This window comes from Xiphophorus maculatus, chromosome 1, assembly GCF_002775205.1.
Source record: "Xiphophorus maculatus strain JP 163 A chromosome 1, X_maculatus-5.0-male, whole genome shotgun sequence".
Classification (NCBI taxonomy): Eukaryota; Metazoa; Chordata; class Actinopteri; order Cyprinodontiformes; family Poeciliidae; genus Xiphophorus; species Xiphophorus maculatus.
The window spans coordinates 15317054-15340379 of NC_036443.1; the positions used below are offsets into that span (position 1 = coordinate 15317054).

Sequence of the window (23326 nt, forward strand, 5' to 3'; positions counted from 1 at the left end):
CAGAACAAAAACAGAGTAAATATTTTTAGAATGGTCTAATCAAAGTTTGAACTTACAACTAATATGTCACGACTGTAAGCATTACCATGCAACCCTGCAATGTGGTTCAAAATAAAGAGAGTCAAAATGTATCCACAACAATAAAAAAAGACTTTTTGTCAGTAGTTCATACCATAATTAGTTGCATGCATCTTGTGCTAACTCAGATAATGATTGCTGCCTTATATAAAAACTAGTGTTGTGACCTGAAACACTTAAGCGTTCAAAAACCACAGAAAACTGCAAGTGGGTTTTTTTAATGGCACTGTTTGTCATTTAACCTCAACTATTCCAGTTAAGATTTCCAGACAGTGTTTCAGCTAATGTTTGTTAGAAACACTCTTCCAAAGACAAAAAAGACATTATGTGCTGCAGTGACATGCCTGACCTATGAGAACAATGGTGAGGGCTGAGGAACTACAAGTCCGGCCTGCATTGTTCAGTGTTTCCTATAAACAACACAACAGCGCCTAAACGTTATTGCAGAGGTCACGGTTTCTTCCACCTTATGTGTGCTTATTGTGTTGTATTAGAGTTCTGATCAACATCAGCGTTAAAAGAGCTATTCCCTTTCTCACCTCTTGGCCTTGGTTCATTAGTTACTGGTAGGTAGCATTCACATAACCCAGCTGACAGACAAGCAGACGGGCAAAAAAAAAGTCGCTGAAAACAGCAGCATATCCAGATCTAACCTGGGAGAAGAAACAGTGAGGTCGTCTGCGTTGTACTACCAGAGGGCATGTTCCGGTAAACAAGTTTAAATTTATTATGCGATGTCAGAAGAAACAAAGCAAGTAATGAGATTTTAATGGTGGTGATTAAAAACAGTGGTAGAGCACTACCCCTGCTAATATTTTCCCTCTGAAATTATGTTTAGTACATAAGTTGTCGCAGACAATTCCTCAGCGTAATAACAAAATGTGCAAGGGAGTAGTACAATAGGACATAAGAAATTGTTACAGTAGACTTCGTGTGGTAGACTAACAGCATTGATGAAGGACAGATGGAAGGAAAAGCTATATGGTTTTAAAAGATATTTTCAAAATAAAATACATTTTGTGTTTCTACCAGCTTTGCACGTCAAGAGACTGAAATAGCTTCTCTAAAACATCTCAAAGTGACTCATGTTGAACAATGAGCATCTGTGAACATAAATGTTCAGGTCTTAACACTGGTTATGAATTGGAGGTAGGTCTGGGCTTTGACTAGGCCACTCTAGCATATAAAGTCACTTTGAGCAAAGCTCTGGCTGAATGTTTAGGGTGGTTCTCCTGCTGGGAGGTGAAACTTAAAAAAAAAATTGTTCATCCACCTTCCCATGAACGCTGATCTTTTTCCCCTGTTGTTGACGAAGAGAAGCGTCCAACAGCATGATGCTGCCGCCTTCATGTTTCCGTGTGGATGTGGTGCATTTAATAATGTGATGTGTTAGTAATATTCTACATATATAGCTTTGAATGTCAGCCAAAAATTTCTGGTTGCACTGACCAGAGGACATTCTTCCAGATGATCGTCCCCAAAATGAATTGTAGCAAACATGGCTACTCTTTGTTGCATTGTTTTATCAAATAAAACCATAAAAAAATAAATAAATTAAAGCTTCTGGAAAATTGTGAGTGAATTGAAAGTGCTGACTTTGAAGTCAGCACTTGGTAGGTACTGCCTGGCTGTTCTGGAGCCAGCGTTGACTCTGTTTAGACTGACGTGGTTAAGCTTGGTGCTTACTGTTAAAAACTGGAAGCACGCAAATATTTTCCAACTGCCTGATTGCTGTTTTATTTTTCAGACAGACTGTCAGCACAGATAATCAGGTGATTCAAGTGCTTAAAAAAATGCAATATGTCAAGAGAGAAGCTAAGTGTTTATTAATGTTAGCCCTCTAAAGCTGGAGGCGATTTGGAGTCAGACTTCAGCAGCTATTAGAGGTTTGGGTTTTGTATTCCACCATTGTCATCATGTTCGTCTTTTAATAACAATGTAGTCATGAAATAGCACATTTTATTGTATGAAGGAATAAGGTTTCTTTCTTGAGCTGTTAATGGGCATTGATGATATTCAGTTTACTAAGCGTAGTTGTGCATGGCTGATGGTCAAAAAAATTTGCTTATTTGCAGAGACTGAAGTATTTCCAACTAATAGACTCAAGCTCAGACCATGAACTCCAGCTCTCATTCTGAAGGAGCACAAACTGTTCAACAGCTGTTGATATTTTTGCTCCAAACAAATAATTTTTGCGGCCAATCCCGCTGACAGTTCCCAAGGCTGAAACGTGTCAACTAGCAACACACTGTTTTCGTTGGCAGATGTCTGAGCACCTTGAGTGCCCATTGTTTTGATTAACGTGGCTCATTGAGAGACAACAGATTACTTAGCTGTGTTCAGAATGAGAGTAGGCTGTTGATCCTTTACATGTTGTACTTTACTGCCAATATAGTCCTGAAACACTACAAGTTGTTTAAAATTGGGAAAACTGTGTTTATTAAGGCGCCTTTTAATAGTCTGAAATGTTTAATTCCTCCAATCCCCCACATGTTTACATATTGCGAGCTAAGCGTGTGTGTGTACTTGCTATGATAACACATGCAGAAGGTGTAGTAGGGGAGCAGCAGACGATGGAAAAGGAGAATATCCATTACATAAGAGATTAAAACCAAAGGAATTTAAGGTATGCGACCAAGAACCCTGGCCAATAATGTGAAAGTCAACTCCAGGAGCCCCCCTGAGTACGGAGACTCGGTGGGTAGCTCCACTGTACGTACCTTTGATGTAAAAGAGAACAAGCACACACCAGGGCACCAAGGCATAAACTCATATCATGCAATTAGACACCACTGTTGTTTTTACTTTGCTTTGGGCCACAGCAGCAGAGGTCATACTCTATGGGAGTGCAAAGCAACAGCAAGGACAGTGAGGCGACTGGCACACAGTTAGCGACAACCTAGCAGGAGAACTTTCAGCTCTACAGCAGAATGAGAGTATTTATGCTGCTTTTCTTTACAATGAGAAAGCACGATTTGGAGACAAAGAAGGCAAGAATGCTGAGTTGGACAAAGATAGGATAAGTCATTGCTTTGCAAGTTACCAGTAAAGTTGCAGTCTTTCCACTCAGCTGGAGGCTATCAAATCAGATCCCAAAGAAAGAGATTCTGATCACAAGTGAAGTTAAAACACCATGGCAAAACCAGGAACAAGCTGCCAGGGCAGGGGAAAAGTCCAAAATCATAGCTTATGGGGAAAATACTCGTTTTAGTTTTTTTGCTAGATATACAGAAGTCATGAAGAAACCAGGGCCTGCTTTAAATAGCAGTTTAAAATAGTAAACTTTGTGTTTTAATGATTGGCTATGCACACACTTTTGTCATTGGTTCCAGCCAATAATCTGCACATTTGAAAGGATCATATGACTACTTGTCGCTACCACAGCAAGATCTGTAACTTTGATTGTGAACTCTACAAGAGAAAAAAATATAAGTCTCCACTTGGCACACTGATGCTGGATTCTATAGCAGCAGAAAGAGAGTGGAAGGACATGAGAATAATTAGACGTTTTAAAGTTAAGAGACTATAGTCCTTACTTTGCATACGACAACATCCTCTATAAAAAAAATTAGTGACAAGAAAACATGCCAGGACCATAGTATGAACAGAAGTATTATAGTCTGTCTTTGGTTTACCTAAAGCAGATCAAGGCCTATATCTTTTGGGTTTTTTAACCCCACTTTCTTTTCCAGTTAGTCTTTGTTCTGACTCTTGAAGCTTCTTGTTGTTCCTTTGTTGAGTTCTGGAGTTATTTCCTTGGTTATTACTGTAACAATTTGAGATAACTTCCACTCCTCAACACACTTGCATAAAACACTTACAAATGTGTCTTTTCTCCTTTTCATCACAAACGTAGCTCTACAGAGAGTGATGCGGGGCAGCAAGGTGCTCAACCTGCAGCACCCTGCAGTCTTTGGGGGGCTGAAAGCTTAAATGTCTGGAGCGAAGTCAGTCAGTTGGCCTCAGGCAAAACAGCACCATGTTGTCTGGATTGGTGGATGTATCTGTGGCTTCACATCAATCTGATCCAAGCATGTTGTCAGTAGATGCTCTGATATCAATTTTGAAATTAATTTGCCCAATTTATTATCTGCATTAATAAAAATGGCTATGATGATAGCCGAGCAATATCAGATCGTAAAGCAGGCTACTTATGAAAGAGTTTAGTAATTTTATAAGAAATTATTAACTCACCTTCTGCAAGCTCTGTATCAACCTTGGATGCACTGCATAGCCGCATAACATAGCTCATATTTATCCAAGGGTTAGCAATAAATATGAGCTGACAACGTAAATAGCATTTGCTTTGTATGCTAGTAGAGATGATGCTTTGTGTTTAGTGCATCACAAGATGTAATAAGATGTCCATGCTGCTTTGGGGTGTCCGTGTGTCACTAACAGGATAGTGTCTGCACAAAACCATGTTGTTGGAACGGCACTATCGTATTTATTTTTCCCCAGTATCTGGTACTCACCATCTGGGGTCTGTGTTTAACATGACCATAACGTGAAAGCTATTGTGTTTCCCTGCTAATCCTGCATCCCTAATGTACCACTTGGGTTTCAGATGAGGTTCTGCGGATAGAGACTGAACTCCAAATGCAGCAACTAGAAAAACAAAATTTCTGAAGAAATTTAGCCGGGGCCTGCCAAGGCGCGCCCGTCGGGCTTGGGCCCGGCGTCGTCACGCCACAAATTGGCGTCGACGCCAAAGGACGCCGCAACGTAATCAGTGGCACGCGGAGAACCGCAAGAACGTTAAGCGAGGCGGACGTGCACCATTCGGTACGATTTAAAATTTTCTCAAGGCTTTTATTTTGGAAGTTTTGTTAAACTTCATTTCAAAGGGCCAAACTAATCCCATGCGTAATAGTCCTTGGGTTAAAATAGTTATATAATGCTCAAAACACAAGTGGCTGGTGTAAAAATATTCAAGGCTTTTATTTTGGAATTTTTGTTAAACTTCAATTCAAAGGTCCAAACTAATTCCATGTATAACAGTCATTGGGTTAAATCAGTTATATAATGCTGAAAACGCAAGTAGTTGATGTAAAAATATTAAAGGCTTTTATTTTGGAATTTTTGTTAAACTTCATTTCAAAGGGCCAACCTAATCCCATGTGTAATAGTCATTGGGTTAAATCAGTTATTTATTGCTCAAAAGAGCAATTATCTGATGTAAAATATGTCAAGGCTTTTATTTTGGAATTTTTGTTAAACTTCAATTCAAAGGTCCAAACTAATTCCATGTATAACAATCATTGGGTTAAATCAGTTATATAATGCTGAAAACGCAAGTAGTTAGCAAAATGCTAATGTTAGCATCATTGCTGTCACTAGCATGTGGGACATCACTAGGATGTTCTCTATAATGGACTTACTCCATTCAGTATACTAAACATGGCTAATAAGTCCAATAAATAGCTAATAGCTTATTTAAGCCAAAATGCTAATGCTAATGAACTGCCTTGCTGTGCAAGGCAGTTCCCTAACCTGAGAGAAACAGATAATGCAGAATAATATTATTGCACTGCCTGCGGCGGTGCACTAACCTCAGGGGCATGTTGAGGCTTTTATTTTGAAATTTTTGTTAAGCTTAATTTCAAAGGTCCAAACTAATCCCATGTGTAATAGTCATTGGGTTAAATCAGTTATTTATTGCTCAAAAGAGCAATTATCTGATCTAAAATATGTCAAGGCTTTTATTTTGAAATTTTCAGTATGCTTCATTTCAAAGGGCCAAACTAATACCATGTGTAACAGTGCTTTGGATGAAAAAGTCATATACGGCCAAAAAAAGCAATTACGTCATGTAAAATATTCAAGGCTTTTATTTTGAAATTTTCAGTATGCTTAATTGTAAAGTTCCAAACTAATCCCATGTGTAACAGTGCTTTGGATGAAAAAGTCACATAAAGCCAAAAACAGCAATTACCTGATGTAAAAATATTCAAGGCTTTTATTTTGAAATTATTATTATGCTCCATTTTAAAGTTCCGAACTAATCCCATGTGTAACATTGCTTTGGATGAAAAAGTCATATACGGCCAAAAAGAGCAATTACGTCATGTAAAAATATTCAAGGCTTTTATTTTGAAATTTTCAGTATGCTTCATTTTAAAGTTCCAAACTAATCCCATGTGTAACAGTGCTTTGGATGAAAAAGTCATATAAAGCCAAAAAGAGCAATTACATGATGTAAAAATATTCAAGGCTTTTATTTTGAAATTTTCAGTATGCTTCATTTTAAAGTTCTGAACTAATACCATGTGTAACAGTGCTTTGGATGAAAAAGTCAAATAAAGCCAAAAAGAGCAATTATGTCATGTAAAAATATTCAAGGCTTTTATTTTGAAATTTTTGTTAAGCTTCATTTTAAAGGGCCAAACTAATACCATGTGTAACAGTGCTTTGGATGAAAAAGTCAAATAAAGCCAAAAAAGAGCAATTACGTCATGTAAAAATATTCAGGGCTTTTATTGTGAAATTTTCAATATGCTTAATTTTAAAGTGTAAAACTAATCCCATGTGTAACAGTTACTGAGTTAAATCAGTTATATACAGCCCAAAGCAGCAGTAGTTCTAAAGGCCAGTTCTCAGTCCTGATCTGTTTCAACTGAGGGTAGATAGAACTACAGCGATGCGTATTCGTAGTCCAAATCAGCAGCCAATAGCCTCTTGAGTTCCGTTGCTATGGCAAATAATGGTCTCAGCAGGTGTGAGCTGTGAGCTCTGAGCTCTCAAACACACAAGTGTGTTTGAGCAAACACACTTTACTGAAAAAAAGCATTGGAAACAAATCCTTCTTGTTCGGGAACCGTAATACATATTCGAAAAGCGTTTCGAGCGTATGACAGTTCAATGTGTCTTCTGCGATAGTCCCGAGATTCATATCTGTACCTCACTCAGAGCATTTACAGCGATGAGAGAAAGAAATGTTGTGCCCAGATATGAACCGAGATGGGCTGCCACTCTAATTTGAAGAAAAATGAGAAACTTTGGGTCGCTTAGAGGCAAATTGTGGACAAACCGTAACTGGTATCGACGAGCCGTCTTCACTTTCGAAGAGATCACAGACGTATCTACAAAATGAAATTTGAATGGCATTTCTAGGTGAATTTGTGACGACACAGCAAACCCTCAAAAATAGGGTATTTCTAGGATTTTTCCCATTGACTTATAATGGGGTTTTTTTCGTAGTTTTTTGCGAATTATGTCGCCACGTTAAGCCCAAATCCCACCAGAAGTAATAGCTGGAATGGCGTGAATTTTCTGCAGGTTTTGATACCTCATTTGTAGGTGTGCACCAAGCGGTATGAGCCGCATTAACGGTTACGGAAGAAAAATAAAGAAGAACTAGAAAATTTCGGAAGAAATTTAGCCGGGGCCTGCCAAGGCGCGCCCGTGGGGTTTTGGGCCCGGCGTCGTCACGCCACAAGTCGGCGTCGACGCTAAAGAACGCCGCGACGTGACCAGTGGCACGCGGAGAACCGCAAGAACGTTAAGCGAGGCGGACATGCACCATTCGGTACGATTTAAAATTTTCTCAAGGCTTTTATTTTGGAAGTTTTGTTAAACTTCATTTCAAAGGGCCAAACTAATCCCATGCGTAATAGTCCTTGGGTTAAAATAGTTATATAATGCTGAAAACAGCAATTACATGATGTAAAAATATTCAAGGTTTTTATTTTGAAATTATTATTATGCTTAATTTTAAAGTTACGAACTAATCACATGTGTAACAGTGCTTTGGATGAAAAAGTCATACAAAGACAAAAACAGCAATTGCATGATGTAAAAATATTCAAGGCTTTTATTTTGAAATTATTATTATGCTCCATTTTAAAGTTCCGAACTAATACCACGTGTAACATTGCTTTGGATGAAAAAGTCACATAAAGCCAAAAACAGCAATTACCTGATGTAACAACATTCAAGGCTTTTATTTTGAAATTATTATTATGCTCCATTTTAAAGTTCCGAACTAATCCCATGTGTAACATTGCTTTGGATGAAAAAGTCATATACGGCCAAAAAGAGCAATTACTTCATGTAAAATATTCAAGGCTTTTATTTTGAAATTTTCAGTATGCTTCATTTTAAAGTTCTGAACTAATACCACGTGTAAGAGTGCTGTGGATGAAAAAGTCAAATAAAGCCAAAAAGAGCAATTACGTCATGTAAAAATATTCAAGGCTTTTATTTTGAAATTTTTGTTAAGCTTCATTTTAAAGGGCCAAACTAATACCACGTGTAACAGTGCTTTGGATGAAAAAGTCACATAAAGCCAAAAACAGCAATTACCTGATGTAAAAATATTCAAGGCTTTTATTTTGAAATTATTATTATTCTCCATTTTAAAGTTCCAAAGTAATCCAATGTGTAACAGTGCTTTGGATGAAAACGTCAAATAAAGCCAAAAACAGCAATTACCTGATGTAAAACTATTCAAGGCTTTTATTTTGAAATTATTATTATGCTCCATTTTAAAGTTCCAAAGTAATCCCATGTGTAACAGTGCTTTGGATGAAAACGTCAAATAAAGCCAAAAAAAGCAATTACCTGATGTAAAAATATTCAAGGCTTTTATTTTGAAATTATTATTATTCTCCATTTTAAAGTTCCAAAGTAATCCCATGTGTAACAGTGCTTTGGATGAAAACGTCAAATAAAGCCAAAAACAGCAATTACCTGATGTAAAACTATTCAAGGCTTTTATTTTGAAATTATTATTATTCTCCATTTTAAAGTTCCAAAGTAATCCCATGTGTAACAGTGCTTTGGATGAAAACGTCAAATAAAGCCAAAAACAGCAATTACCTGATGTAAAAATATTCAAGGCTTTTATTTTGAAATTATTATTCTCCATTTTAAAGTTCCAAACTAATCCCATGTGTAACATTGCTTTGGATGAAAAAGTCATATACGGCCAAAAAAAGCAATTACCTGATGTAAAAATATTCAAGGCTTTTATTTTGAAATTATTATTATTCTCCATTTTAAAGTTCCAAAGTAATCCCATGTGTAACAGTGCTTTGGATGAAAACGTCAAATAAAGCCAAAAACAGCAATTACCTGATGTAAAACTATTCAAGGCTTTTATTTTGAAATTATTATTATGCTCCATTTTAAAGTTCCAAAGTAATCCCATGTGTAACAGTGCTTTGGATGAAAACGTCAAATAAAGCCAAAAACAGCAATTACCTGATGTAAAAATATTCAAGGCTTTTATTTTGAAATTATTATTCTCCATTTTAAAGTTCCAAACTAATCCCATGTGTAACATTGCTTTGGATGAAAAAGTCATATACGGCCAAAAAAAGCAATTACCTGATGTAAAAATATTCAAGGCTTTTATTTTGAAATTATTATTATTCTCCATTTTAAAGTTCCAAAGTAATCCCATGTGTAACAGTGCTTTGGATGAAAACGTCAAATAAAGCCAAAAACAGCAATTACCTGATGTAAAACTATTCAAGGCTTTTATTTTGAAATTATTATTATGCTCCATTTTAAAGTTCCAAACTAATCCCATGTGTAACAGTTACTGAGTTAAATCAGTTATATACAGCCCATAGCAGCAGTAGTTCTAAAGGCCAGTTCTCAGTCCTGATCTGTTTCAACTGAGGATAGATAGAACTACAGTGATGCGTATTCGTAGTCCAAATCAGCAGCCAATAGCCTCTTGAGTTCCGTTGCTATGGCAAATAATGGTCTCAGCAGGTGTGAGCTCTGAGCTGTGAGCTCTCAAACACACAAGTGTGTTTGAGCAAACACACTTTACTGAAAAAAAGCATTGGAAACAAATCCTTCTTGTTCGGGAACCGTAATACATATTCGAAAAGCGTTTCGAGCGTATGACAGTTCAATGTGTCTTCTGCGATAGTCCCGAGATTCATATCTGTACCTCACTCAGAGCATTTACAGTGATGAGAGAAAGAAATGTTGTGCCCAGATATGAACCGAGATGGGCTGTCACTCTAATTTGAAGAAAAATGAGAAACTTTGGGTCGCTTAGAGGCAAATTGTGGACAAACCGTAACTGGTATCGACGAGCCGTCTTCACTTTCGAAGAGATCACAGACGTATCTACAAAATGAAATTTGAATGGCATTTCTAGGTGAATTTGTGACGACACAGCAAATCCTCAAAAATAGGGTATTTCTAGGATTTTTCCCATTGAGTTATAATGGGGTTTTTTTCGCAGTTTTTTGCGAATTATGTCGCCACGTTAAGCCCAAATCCCACCAAAAATAATAGCTCCAATGGCGTGAATTTTCTGCACGTTTTGATACCTCATTTGTAGGTGTGCACCCAGCGGTATGAGCCGCATTAACGGTTACGGAAGAAAAATAAAGAATTATAATAAAGAGACGCTTCTCTCCGACAATAGTAATAGGTTCCTGCCATTGCTTTGCATGGCAGGCCCCAATAATAATAAAGAAACTTTTCTTGGGAGAATAGCAATAGGTTCCTGCCATTGCTTTGCATGGCAGGCCCCAATAATAACTAGAAAAACAAAATTTCGGAAGAAATTTAGCCGGGGCCTGCCAAGGCGCGGCCGTGGGGTTCGGGCCCGGCGTCGTCGCGCCACAAATCGGCGTCGACGCCAAAGAACGCCGCGACGTAAGCAGTGGCACGCGGAGAACCGCAAGAACGTTAAGCGAGGCGGACGTGCACCGTTCGGTACGATTTAAAATGTTGTCAAGGCTTTTATTTTGGAAGTTTTGTTAAACTTCATTTCAAAGGGCCAAACTAATCCCATGCGTAATAGTCCTTGGGTTAAAATAGTTATATAATGCTCAAAACACAAGTAGCTGATGTAAAAATATTCAAGGCTTTTATTTTGAAATTTTCAGTATGCTTCATTTCAAAGGGCCAAACTAATACCACGTGTAACAGTGCTTTGGATGAAAAAGTCAAATAAAGCCAAAAAGAGCAATTACGTCATGTAAAATTATTCAAGGCTTTTATTTTGAAATTTTCAGAATGCTTCATTTCAAAGGGCCAAACTAATACCACGTGTAACAGTGCTTTGGATGAAAAAGTCAAATAAAGCCAAAAAGAGCAATTACCTGATGTAAAAATATTCAAGGCTTTTATTTTGAAATTATTATTATGCTCCATTTTAAAGTTCCAAACTAATCCCATGTGTAACAGTGCTTTGGATGAAAAAGTCAAATAAAGCCAAAAAGAGCAATTACCTGATGTAAAAATATTCAAGGCTTTTATTTTGAAATTATTATTATGCTCCATTTTAAAGTTCCAAACTAATCCCATGTGTAACAGTGCTTTGGATGAAAACGTCAAATAAAGCCAAAAACAGCAATTACCTGATGTAAAAATATTCAAGGCTTTTATTTTGAAATTATTATTCTCCATTTTAAAGTTCCAAACTAATCCCATGTGTAACATTGCTTTGGATGAAAAAGTCATATACGGCCAAAAAAAGCAATTACCTGATGTAAAAATATTCAAGGCTTTTATTTTGAAATTATTATTATTCTCCATTTTAAAGTTCCAAAGTAATCCCATGTGTAACAGTGCTTTGGATGAAAACGTCAAATAAAGCCAAAAACAGCAATTACCTGATGTAAAACTATTCAAGGCTTTTATTTTGAAATTATTATTATGCTCCATTTTAAAGTTCCAAACTAATCCCATGTGTAACATTGCTTTGGATGAAAAAGTCATATACGGCCAAAAAAAGCAATTACCTGATGTAAAAATATTCAAGGCTTTTATTTTGAAATTATTTATATTCTCCATTTTAAAGTTCCAAAGTAATCCCATGTGTAACAGTGCTTTGGATGGAAAAGTCAGATAAAGCCAAAAACAGCAATTACATGATGTAAAAATATTCAGGGCTTTTATTTTGAAATTATTATTATGCTCCATTTTAAAGTTCCAAACTAATCCCATGTGTAACATTGCTTTGGATGAAAAAGTCATATACGGCCAAAAACAGCAATTACCTGATGTAAAAATATTCAAGGCTTTTATTTTGAAATTATTATTATGCTCCATTTTAAAGTTCCGAACTAATCCCATGTGTAACAGTGCTTTGGATGGAAAAGTCAGATAAAGCCAAAAAGAGCAATTACATGATGTAAAAATATTCAGGGCTTTTATTTTGAAATTATTATTATGCTCCATTTTAAAGTTACAAACTAATCCCATGTGTAACAGTGCTTTGGATGAAAAAGTCATATACGGCCAAAAACAGCAATTACCTGATGTAAAAATATTCAAGGCTTTTATTTTGAAATTATTATTATGCTCCATTTTAAAGTTCCGAACTAATCCCATGTGTAACATTGCTTTGGATAAAAAAGTCACATAAGGCCAAAAACAGCAATTACATGATGTAAAAATATTCAAGGCTTTTATTTTGAAATTTTCAGTATGCTTAATTTTAAAGTTCCAAACTAATCCCATGTGTAACAGTTACTGAGTTAAATCAGTTATATACAGCCCAAAGCAGCAAGTAGTTGTAAAGGCCAGTTCTCAGTCCTGATCTGTTTCAACTGAGGATAGATAGAACTACAGTGATGCGTATTCGTAGTCCAAATCAGCAGCCAATAGCCTCTTGAGATCCGTTGCTATGGCAAATAATGGTCTCAGCAGGTGTGAGCTCTGAGCTCTGAGCTCTCAAACACACAAGTGTGTTTGAGCAAACACACTTTACTGAAAAAAAGCATTGGAAACAAATCCTTCTTGTTCGGGAACCGTAATACATATTCGAAAAGCGTTTTAAGCGTATGACAGTTCAATGTGTCTTCTGCGATAGTCCCGAGATTCATATCTGTACCTCACTCAGAGCATTTACAGTGATGAGAGAAAGAAATGTTGTGCCCAGATATGAACCGAGATGGGCTGTCACTCTAATTTGAAGAAAAATGAGAAACTTTGGGTCGCTTAGAGGCAAATTGTGGACAAACCGTAACTGGTATCGACGAGCCGTCTTCACTTTCGAAGAGATCACAGACGTATCTACAAAATGAAATTTGAATGGCATTTCTAGGTGAATTTGTGACGACACAGCAAATCCTCAAAAATAGGGTATTTCTAGGATTTTTCCCATTGAGTTATAATGGGGTTTTTTTCGTAGTTTTTTGCGAATTATGTCGCCACGTTAAGCCCAAATCCCACCACAAGTAATAGCTCCAATGGCGTGAATTTTCTGCACGTTTTGATACCTCATTTGTAGGTGTGCACCCAGCGGTATGAGCCGCATTAACGGTTACGGAAGAAAAATAAAGTTCTATAATAATAATAATAATAATAATATTAAAGAGACGCTTCTCTCCGACAATAGTAATAGGTTCCTGCCATTGCTTTGCATGGCAGGCCCCAATAAAGAAACACTTTCTCCGACAATAACAATAGGTTCCTGCCATTGCTTTGCATGGCAGGCCCCAATTAGTAGAAATTATTCAGGTTAAGTGAAAGGGTCATATAATATGCAACTTAATTGGATGTAGAGATCGTGTAAGATGGCTACAAATTGATAAAGTTGAGTGAGGTTTACTCGGGTAAGGCTTTATGTAAACACTTTTTCATGATGTCATTTTCTCATCAAAAAGTTCCAAGCGGCATCACGAGTCATTCAGGCTGAAATCATGAACTTCCAAGTCTGCTGTGATATAGCAAATTCAGTCCAAATTCATCAAATGTTTGCATTGAGTCTGATTCGAGTCCACATCTTCTAGTGTCAATGGGAATAGAAAGACCAGTTGTTTCAGATCGGTTCTGCCTTTCACGCGCAACACATCATCTATTGACACACACTCATCACAATGACGAGGTCCACTTTCCAAATCCTACTCACAAACAAACTTGTGTTCCCCTCTCTGTCTTAAAGGGGAGAGTGTGTGATGCACTCCGTCCTTCCTGTTTCCCACTGTGCAGTCTTCTGGGGGGAAGGACATGCTTTGCCTGCTTGGATCCGGACGTGTATCACACACACTCAACCACACACGCACAAACACCCCTGTTGCTTTAGATGGGGGTACAAACTGAAGTCCACATTTTGAACTCGGCATATATTTGGAAAAACGAGTCAGAAAACGGTCTATCTAAACATGCAGGAGAGGTTCAGGTACTGCTTTAAGTTTAGTGATTGACAACAACTCAAGGAAGATTTTTTTTTCTTATGTGTTGGTATGAGCATAATACTGACCTCTGACTCTGGCATAGCAGCAGCCACACTTAACTAGGATTTTTCGGAACAAGTGCTGGCAGCCACAGCCTCTGTGGTGGCGATGGTGATGGTGGTGGCCCCCTTTCATGCTGTTGAACCATGAGCAGAGGTGGGCATGGGGCCCAGCAGTCAGTCTCTATCCCCCCCCCCACCTCTCTTTTTCAGCTTTACTCCAGCAAAAGTGTAAATCTCCAAAAAAGGTGTCAGCTGATCTTCTTCTTCTTCCTCCTCCTCCTTCTCCCCTTTTTTCTCCTCAGTTGACTATTAACAGTGCTGGAGCCCACATCCAAGACACTGGCAGTCCTCAAAAGAAGCAGGCAAGAGGAAATCCACACCAACAGGGGATTTGTTTTTTTGTTGTTGTTTTTTTTTTCTTTTTAAAAGGCGGTGAAATATTCCTGCGAGCTCACCCCTACACTGAACATGTATTCTCTTCTCCCTGTCTCTCCGGGGGTTTTTTTCCTGCCTGTGCTTTCTCTCTGGTGCTGAGCTCTCGCCTCTGTGAACTGCCTGGTCAAATGACAGACGGGGAGACTGTTTCAGAGAGAGAGAGGGAGACGGAGATAGCAGGGGAGAGATAGAGAGAGAGTAAGGGGAGGGGTGAGAAGGGTGGAGTCTACGGATCTAGTTGTCGGCTATTCCAGTATAAGGTTCCCACTCCCTTGCTTTTTCTTTTTTCTCTCCTGTCCTCCGTTCCTTTCTCCCACTCCCCTAGTTGATTTTTGTAGCTGCCTTTTTTCCATTTCCTCTCTTGTCGGCGACCCCCTCTGCCATGTCTGTTATCCTCTTTCCTACATGCTTGAGTCTCATTGTGGCAATCCTTAATGGGGAGCCTTAGACGGGACTAGATTAAATGTGTTCTCCTATGTCTGCTCACTTCTACCTCTGTAAATAGTAACACCCAGGTCTGTAGTGATACTGATTGCTATTTAAAGGCCATATGCAGATTTAGGTTGGGTGTCATGCATTTTTCGATAAGTTAGACATGAGTTCAGTTTCTTTAAGACATGTTTTTGGGTTCTGGGTCACACCTCTTCATAGAGAGTCGTGTTCATTTATGATCCTTAAGGTAGTCGTTTTATTTCTCTGTGTCTCCATGGAGCAAATAAGAAGTCTCATGTTTCATAATGTTGTTACTCCTGCACTGGGTGTGTGTCTATGTGTGTCCAACTCTGTGTGCGTAACTCTCGACATGCAGACTTCTAACTCTTTGTCTGACATGGAGTAACATACTTACATAAAAACATAAACAAAGGATTAGCTCAAAGAGTCCAGGGAAGTACCCTGTGAGCCTGTGGTTAAATATTACGGTAATTATTTTTAATTATGAATAATTTACGGAAGAGATAAGGGCTTCCTAATGCGCAGAGTTGTCCATCTGTACATTAATTGCATTACTGATGCTCTAGATCCATCACAACTTCTGCGGACCAGTGTTATTTCAAAACTTGTTCATTCATATCAGAAAAAACAAAGAGTTCAATGAATTCAGAATATGAATTCAAACTTGAATTCATATTCAAGTTTGAATTCATATTCTGAGGTCTTTCATGTGGTATGAAATACCTCTTTATTGTTATACTATGGTTATTCCTTCTATAATATAAGCCAATTATTTACTGCTAATGAATGTCCATATTATTGATTGTTTAAAAAAGTTATTATGAATTAATGCACATACATAATCATAAACTTAATCATTGCTAGATCATTGTTACCTATTTCTGTGCTTTTTTTACAATTGTATTCTGCCTGTAGTTTTAGCAATGGCAGCAGAGGAAGTAAACAAAGTCACTCAGTTCCATCTTATTTGGCTTTGTACTTTTGTCTTCATAGGGTAGGGTGGTTTGATTATAGTGCAATTTCTGGTAAGCTTCATTATGTCAAATTGGTGCATTACATAGGTCATGGCCAAACGTTAGCAATTCAGTAAAATCAAAAACAATAGTTTCTCAATAGCTTAGGGTCCAGTCCCTCTGTAAGAAGTAAAGCGTAGAAGCGTATGAAGGTTACTTTAATGGTTCTTAAGGGTAGAGCCTTACCCCATCTTCCAGAAAATTAATTTCAATATTCTGAGAAAGTGTACATGTAACCTCATGGATAGTAATCAGTAATGTTCAGTCCTGAACTGTCCCACAGGACAATATCCTGAAAGTCTTTAGAGTATAACCTCCTCTGGAAAAGTAAAGGTCTGAGAAAGTAACCTCTAATTTCAAGAAGACTTACCTCAAAGTTCTGAGAAAACAACACATAAGTTCAAAAATTGTAAGTTGCATAGTCTTGAGAGATAGCTCCTAAATTCCACAACAGCAACATATAAGGTTGTTAAATATGACCTATTCTGGAAAAGTTTAAGTTTAACATGTGGTAAGGCAATCTGTATGTTCTGGCAAAAAAGAAAAAAAAATCACTGAGTTACAGAGATTTAACATGGAAACATGTAAGTCATGGAGAATGCAGCTTGTAAGTTCCAGCTAAGTAATCACCAAAGTTCGGGAAAACAATGTGTCAGAGCTATAAAAAGCAGCCTCTAGGTTTTAAGATTGCAACATGTTGGTTTTAACCAAACAAAGTTGGTTTCTGTAAAGTTCCCCATACGTTTGGGCCCAGTAACCTGTAAGTACATAGATTGTAATGTCTTAGCTCTGGGATACTAATCTCTACATTCTGGGAAACTAACATGTTTCCAGTATTATATAATGTTTTTAATGCATTGTTCACTTCAACAGTTTTCAATGTTTCTGCCAAAGCATCTCTATGTATATAAGAGATTAAGCTATGTATTGTTTCTGTGGATTTGACCGCTTTAATAAATGTGTTGATAATCACTTCTCTCAAATCCAGATATACTGTATGTACAAATAATTATAATAATAAATATAATCTATTTAACTTCTAATCATACAATGCCTATCAGAGTTACCGAACGGTTTGCATGGTTAGTACAAATTTTTCCAGGTACATCAATGCATTTGCCTTAACAACTGAAGTAAATGTTTTGAACCAAAATACTCATGAATGTTGATCAACCTTATTAGTGAATCTGGTGAAATTTGTTTATGAGTACATAATTTTTGTTCCACTCATCTGCATCTTTGTTCAAGCATGAAGCAGGTACTTTTTTACTTTTCCCAACTCTTAGAAATGTTCAGGGTTTGATTTGTAGTTGTGCACTGGACATTCTTTGTGTCTGGCGCCAGAAACATGTGCACACCTAGCAGAGGAGTCCTACATCTCAAAAAAAAAAAACAAATGCAGTTTCCAGCACTGTGGAACAAACAAAGCAAACCATATTTAGATGTGAACATCAAAACACCAGAAACACAGTTTACATTTTTAGCCTTTCTTACAGATGAAATCAGAGCGGGCCCGTAAAGTAAAACACGTTCTCTTGAGTAAATAACTCCAGACAGACCCGGCGCAGGAAGAAAAATGAAAAAGGTTTTATGAAATGCTATGACATTCTGGCCTGGAAATAGCATTCTCAGACTCGAAGCTGCTCAGATCATGACTCGGCGAATAATATGACTTTAATTTCGCTGCACTTCTCTTCCTTCAAAAGCTGCAACTGTATAAATCACCAGCTAATTCCTGGAATGGTATAGAGACAGGTGAGGATCAGCAGCCATCCAACCACCACACACACACCAAAACACACCATCAAGTGCCTCCATCTTGTCACGGCAACAGGGTGGGGGCAGACTGCTGTCACGTCGTCTCTGTCATCTATAAGTGACAAAGCAAACAGACAGGCCTCACCCATCGGCCTTGCAAGCAGGATACACACACACATCCATTACACAGCTCGCTGACTTGCACAACAGTCTCACTGTGTCTTAATTTACAAACACAGAGAACCCAAAGCAGCTGTAACACACACGCTGAGAGAAAAAAAAAAAAAAAAAAAGAAAGTTCTGCAGAGGAGAAGCCCCACAGTGAAAAATAAGTCATCTATTCTCAGACTCAGTTAGCACGCAGGTTTCTCACACTCTGCACTTTCCCTCTTCTCAGACACAAAAGGCTCTCACTCTCTCTGTCCGTGCCGCTGCATCTCTTTGCTGAGAAGAGATTCTTTAAACAGCCGTGACTGAGGGGGTAATACACCTCAGGATTATTGAGCAGAGTTGTTGAACAGCGTAGCTTCTCACTGATGTGGATGTTAAATGTTGTCAAGTTGCAGGAGATTCGGAAAAGCCATGCGAAGCAACAGATTTAACACAAATGCTAAAAAATATATAGAGAGACTGGAAAGGTATATCAATAAAAATCTTTTCATTGTAGATCTTATTTTAAAAAAATGCTTCAGTTAGAGTAACCCTAGTTATAAAATTTCCGCTCTGTATTCACTGATACGTTTGGATTCTATGCTACTTTTACATCCACTTATTTTACTCTCAGAAGGAAACATGTATCAGTCAGGCTTGATGACTTGTTACTGCAAGTGTAATAAGCCTTTAAAATACCTCCATGCTTAGAGATAAATCAAATTACTTTTTACCTTTTCATCCCAGAGTGCTTGTGATACCGATCAGATTTTAAGTCTAAAAAAATTGAGTTCAAAATTAAATTAAGAATTTTCTGACTTCTCTTTGAATAAATGGCTGCTTTTTCTTCAGAAGTCAAAAAGAAAAGGTCATGATTACCTAAAGCAACTTTCACTCAGGCTAAAAGGATAAACTATCAAGACAACTACCACAAGAAATTATTTTTATAAACTTAGAATTGATCACAGCTGCAGTCAGTAATTTTTATTTTTAAAAAGTTGTTGTTTTTTTTTTTACATATTTGTCTAGACAGTATGACATGAAACAGATAATCATCGAAATAATCTGCTCTTACCGTCATCTGCAGAAATATTCCACTCAGTCAGAAAAAATTAATTAGTGCCACAACAAGAGTATCAGCGCTGTCAATAACACTTAAGTACATGCTGCTCTCACCGTCCCCTTGCTCTCTGCTGTTAATGCTCAGACTAGTAAGCATAGCCACCCACGACGGTGGATAAATAGTTTTTCTGTAACAGTAAGTTAGCAATAGCACAGCTGCAGCAAACAGGCAACCTTCAGCAGCACACACACGAGCTTGATTGGCAGTGCTATGACCTGGCTCTGATTGTTTCTGACCAGGAGCGCTGCATTTCCACAGATGAAACGGAAGGAGGCAAAGGAGCTCAATTTTTTTAATTTTATTTTACAAATGATCTGTCTCATGTAGAACTGCTACGACATAGTGACAGTTTTAAAAATATTTTTAAAACACTTAAAATATTAATTTGCCAACTATTATTGGCAAATTAACCTCAGCAGTTTAAACGACAGCTGTTGATCCAAATGTGTGTTCATCTTCTCTAAGCTCTTTCAGTGACTGCTTTTTATATGGTGGCTATTTTTACATAACGCTGTTCCCCTTTGAATCTAATGAATCTTTTAATTTACTTAAAAATATAAGCAATTTGGACTATTACAGACCTACAATGAATTTTTATTTCCACATTTAAAAATTTCTACTAATTAACTTTGAGAGACTGGATTAGATATCATTGAGTCACAGAAACAGCACTGGCTATAATTACCAATCATCTCTTCCTAGTCCTCCACATTAGAGTTGCATCTATATTTGTCCTGTCAGAGCTTTGTTTGATACCATCTGTTACAAAATGACTTTAAAATATTCAATTAAAGAGGATTTAAAGTGGTATTTTGATGAAAGGAAAAAAGCATCAGACTGATTTAAGCTTCAAATGTCTCCTAGAGTCCAATTTGTTTTGTAATCCCTGAATCTTCCTTCAACAGAATGCTAAATGTTTTGGTTCATGTTGACTCTATAAATGGTGATTTTTGAGAAATACAAGAGCTCTACTGCCAACATGTAAATTTTTGCTTTTTGGGCTTGAAAACAAAACAACAATATACATCTTTTGTTGTTGACAGGTAACCAGTTTGAAGGAATTGTAAACCTAATCAAAGAAAACATGTCACAACTCTTTGGGGACATTTTTTTGTATTTGAAAGCTGAGGAAGATCACAGTTATTGCCATCTACTGGCACACCCAGGGTATTTCAGCCTTTTTGTTAGAAATTCTCCTTGCAAGGACTTTAAAAAAAAAGAAAAAACGGATTAGACTCCAAGTACAGGTCAACAACCTAAAGAGCTGGATCATTTTATTAATGTGCTTTAAATGGAGGCATTTGTCTTTGGACCTGCGCACCAAAGACAGAAACAGCAAGGTATTTTTCAAAATAACATGTCCTTTTTGTCATTTAGAAATGAAATTTCTATCAACTCCTTCCATTTAAGTCATTACAAATAAATAAATAAAAAGACAAGACAAGAAATGGCCACACCCCTGATGTAGCTTTGTGTTCTGTGTCAAACATTTTGTGACTCGGATCGCCGTTTCCGTGCTGACATTTAGCACCAATCCGGTATCTCTTCTGCCATGTGGAGCGGAGTCTTTTAATAAATAAACACTAAAATTAGCCCCTGCAGACATGACAGTGTTCTGAGAAATATGGAAAAAATGTTCCTCCTCTAGCTTTCAGGGAGGAGCGGGGGATGTGAGGTGATACTTGCATTAGCACACATTCATCTTGCTTCTTTTTATCTCTCCTTTGCTCCTTCTTCTTTCTGCATCCAACCCAGAAACGCTCTCACATGCATTTAGTGCGATTCACATGTAGGCATGTCCAGATGCAGACAACTGAAGAAAAGCTTTAAATATGTATTTGGTGTGGACTTCTCTTTAACACGTATCTGTCGGTTAGAAATACAATCCATTCAAAAAGTTTTGATAATTTTCTACCCAAATGCCAAGCAGCTGAGCATGGATTTATAGGGTGCATTCTGATATGAAGTGATTCATGATTTTAGTCCACTCCTGCAACCAAATATGTTTTCCTAATCTTCATTTGATGTGACACTCCCGGAATGCATTTGAAAAGTTATTCTTAACCTGCAATCATAAAGTTCAGACTTCAAGGTTTGGATATCAGGATACCGATTCTCACTTCAGCAGAGTTTGCAGTTACTTATTTAGTGTGTTCACCAACTCCCTATTGACATTAGCCTCTCCTCACCCCATCAACCAGCTGAAACCCAGCCAAAGTATACTCACTTACACTTCACTCTCCAAGCTTCTTCTCCATTGCTTTTCCTCTTTAGTTCCTTTCCCTCCCTTTTCCTTTCGCCCTCCCCCCCATTTCTAAACTGAGCTCCAATTAAGGCAAACTGGCATTCTGAACAAGCTGTTTTTAGGAGGAATTTTTTTTCTCTCTCTCAATGTTTTTTGGCTCCGGTTCCATTATAAAACAGAAGAAGTTAGGGTAAATATCCTGTTCTTATTTGCACTGTGCTGCAGAGAGGTGTGGGGATTTATTTTTACCCATTAGGCCACAGTCACAGTGTAAGCATAAGCCACAGAGACAGGCAGGTGTGTCGATGGTGTACTTTGTGTGTGTGCAGGCAAGTGTGAGAGCGTCTCATCATTAGTGCTTCTCAGAAGCTCCCTCATCAAGCTGTGCTTCTCTGACAGTGTGAGCTCTGCAGCCACCGTGTAGACTAGCTTCTTATAACGTAAACAGCTCTCATATGACACTGCTGCATTAAAGCATACACACTGAGAGCTGCTCTTGCAGAAATATGCTGTCTTTTTAAAAAAAATAAATAAATAAAAGTATGGAAATGGCTTGAGCTGTAGTTATAAAAAAAATACTCTTCCTGAAACCCCCTACTTCAACTCTACATACATTTCTTCATGTAGATGTTGCTCTTGTAGCAGAATGAGTGTGTGACTGCTGCTGGCTCTGTCCAGAGCTTTGGTTTAATGTTTAAAAAAATACTTAATTAAACACACTGAAAAGCCCAGGACTGAAGCATTTGTTTTATGTTACAGAAATGCCATGTAGTAACATGAGTCTGATTTATTGTTCAAATTTTAGTATAACTTTTGGCATCTCTGCTATCCCCACAGGGTCAGATTAATACACACAACCTCAAATATATACATACGGCACCACCAATATTCCCAACAGCTTGCACAGACACCAGCTATTATTAACGTTCTGGAATAATGGCTGCATATTTGAGTATTGTTCTTGTCAAAAATGATAGAACTTATTTAATTTGATTGATAAAACCTTTAGTGACAGTCCGTCAGTGACCTGTACTGAAAAGGCCCTCACGTGTGAGCATGCAATCATCTTGTGCCTCTTTTTACATCTTACAGCTTATTTTGTGAGAGGAAAAATGTTCACAAATAAACTGAATTGAAAAGTACAGTGACCTGTAACATTTCTTTGTGTTCAAACTAACTCGGTTAACTCAACCCAGTCACCCTAAATAAAAATTTTTTTATTAAGTTGTCATTATTTTATAGAAATCAGTTTTCACCTTGACATTGATGAGTCTTTTTTTGTGATCTTTTGTGTCAAAAAGCCACATTATGTTGATCATGATTTAATCTGTAAAAGCAATAAAAAAGGGTAAAACATGCAAAGGGGTGAATATTTTTATAGGCATTGACTGAGTTAGTCTGAGTTGTTCAGTAATTCACAGAAACCTTACAGGGTCATTTTACTACTCAGTTCCATTCACTTCATTCTGATTGATTTATAAAAGCATAAAAAGGGTAAAACATCCAGGGGGTTGATTATTTTGGTAGAGACAAGCTCTAAAATAGAACACACTGAACCACTTAGTCTTACAACTAAAAACAAAGCTAACACAAGCATTAGCTCTTGAATAACTTACTTATTTGAAACAGAAATGAAAAGTCTCTTTTTTTGGTGAGCTTCGAGTAACTGTAACTGTTTGTACTTTGTTGTTGTTTTCCACTTCCATCCCTCGCGTAGAGTAATTTTTAGCCACAGCAGGAGGCGGCTTGTTCTGAAAAAACAGCAATCCGCCTGTACTACTCTCTGTTCTGAAGAACAAAAATATACTTTCAATGATCTGCTGCCCAGCAGCTAAAAGGCATTGGATTTCCTACTAGAGTAAAAAAAAAAGAGAGAGAAAAGAAAATATGAAGCAAAATTGATAAAGACTGGG

General features: G+C 37.4%; 1 protein-coding gene across 3 annotated transcripts in view; it reads right to left on the reverse strand.

Moving 5' to 3' along the window:
• LOC102229446 (rho guanine nucleotide exchange factor 25-like) overlaps positions 1 to 23326 on the reverse strand; it is a 69695-nt gene that overhangs the window by 41616 nt on the left and 4753 nt on the right. Inside the window, exon 1 of one of the 3 annotated variants that reach the window (XM_023336223.1) lies at positions 14261 to 14814. The exons of the other annotated variants lie outside the window; for them this stretch is intronic. Within the exon in view, the coding sequence (XP_023191991.1) occupies positions 14261 to 14369 (109 nt within the window). The 5' untranslated portion in view covers positions 14370 to 14814. Of the gene's footprint in view, positions 1 to 14260; positions 14815 to 23326 lie in introns of those variants that run through there. 3 annotated transcript variants of the gene reach the window in all.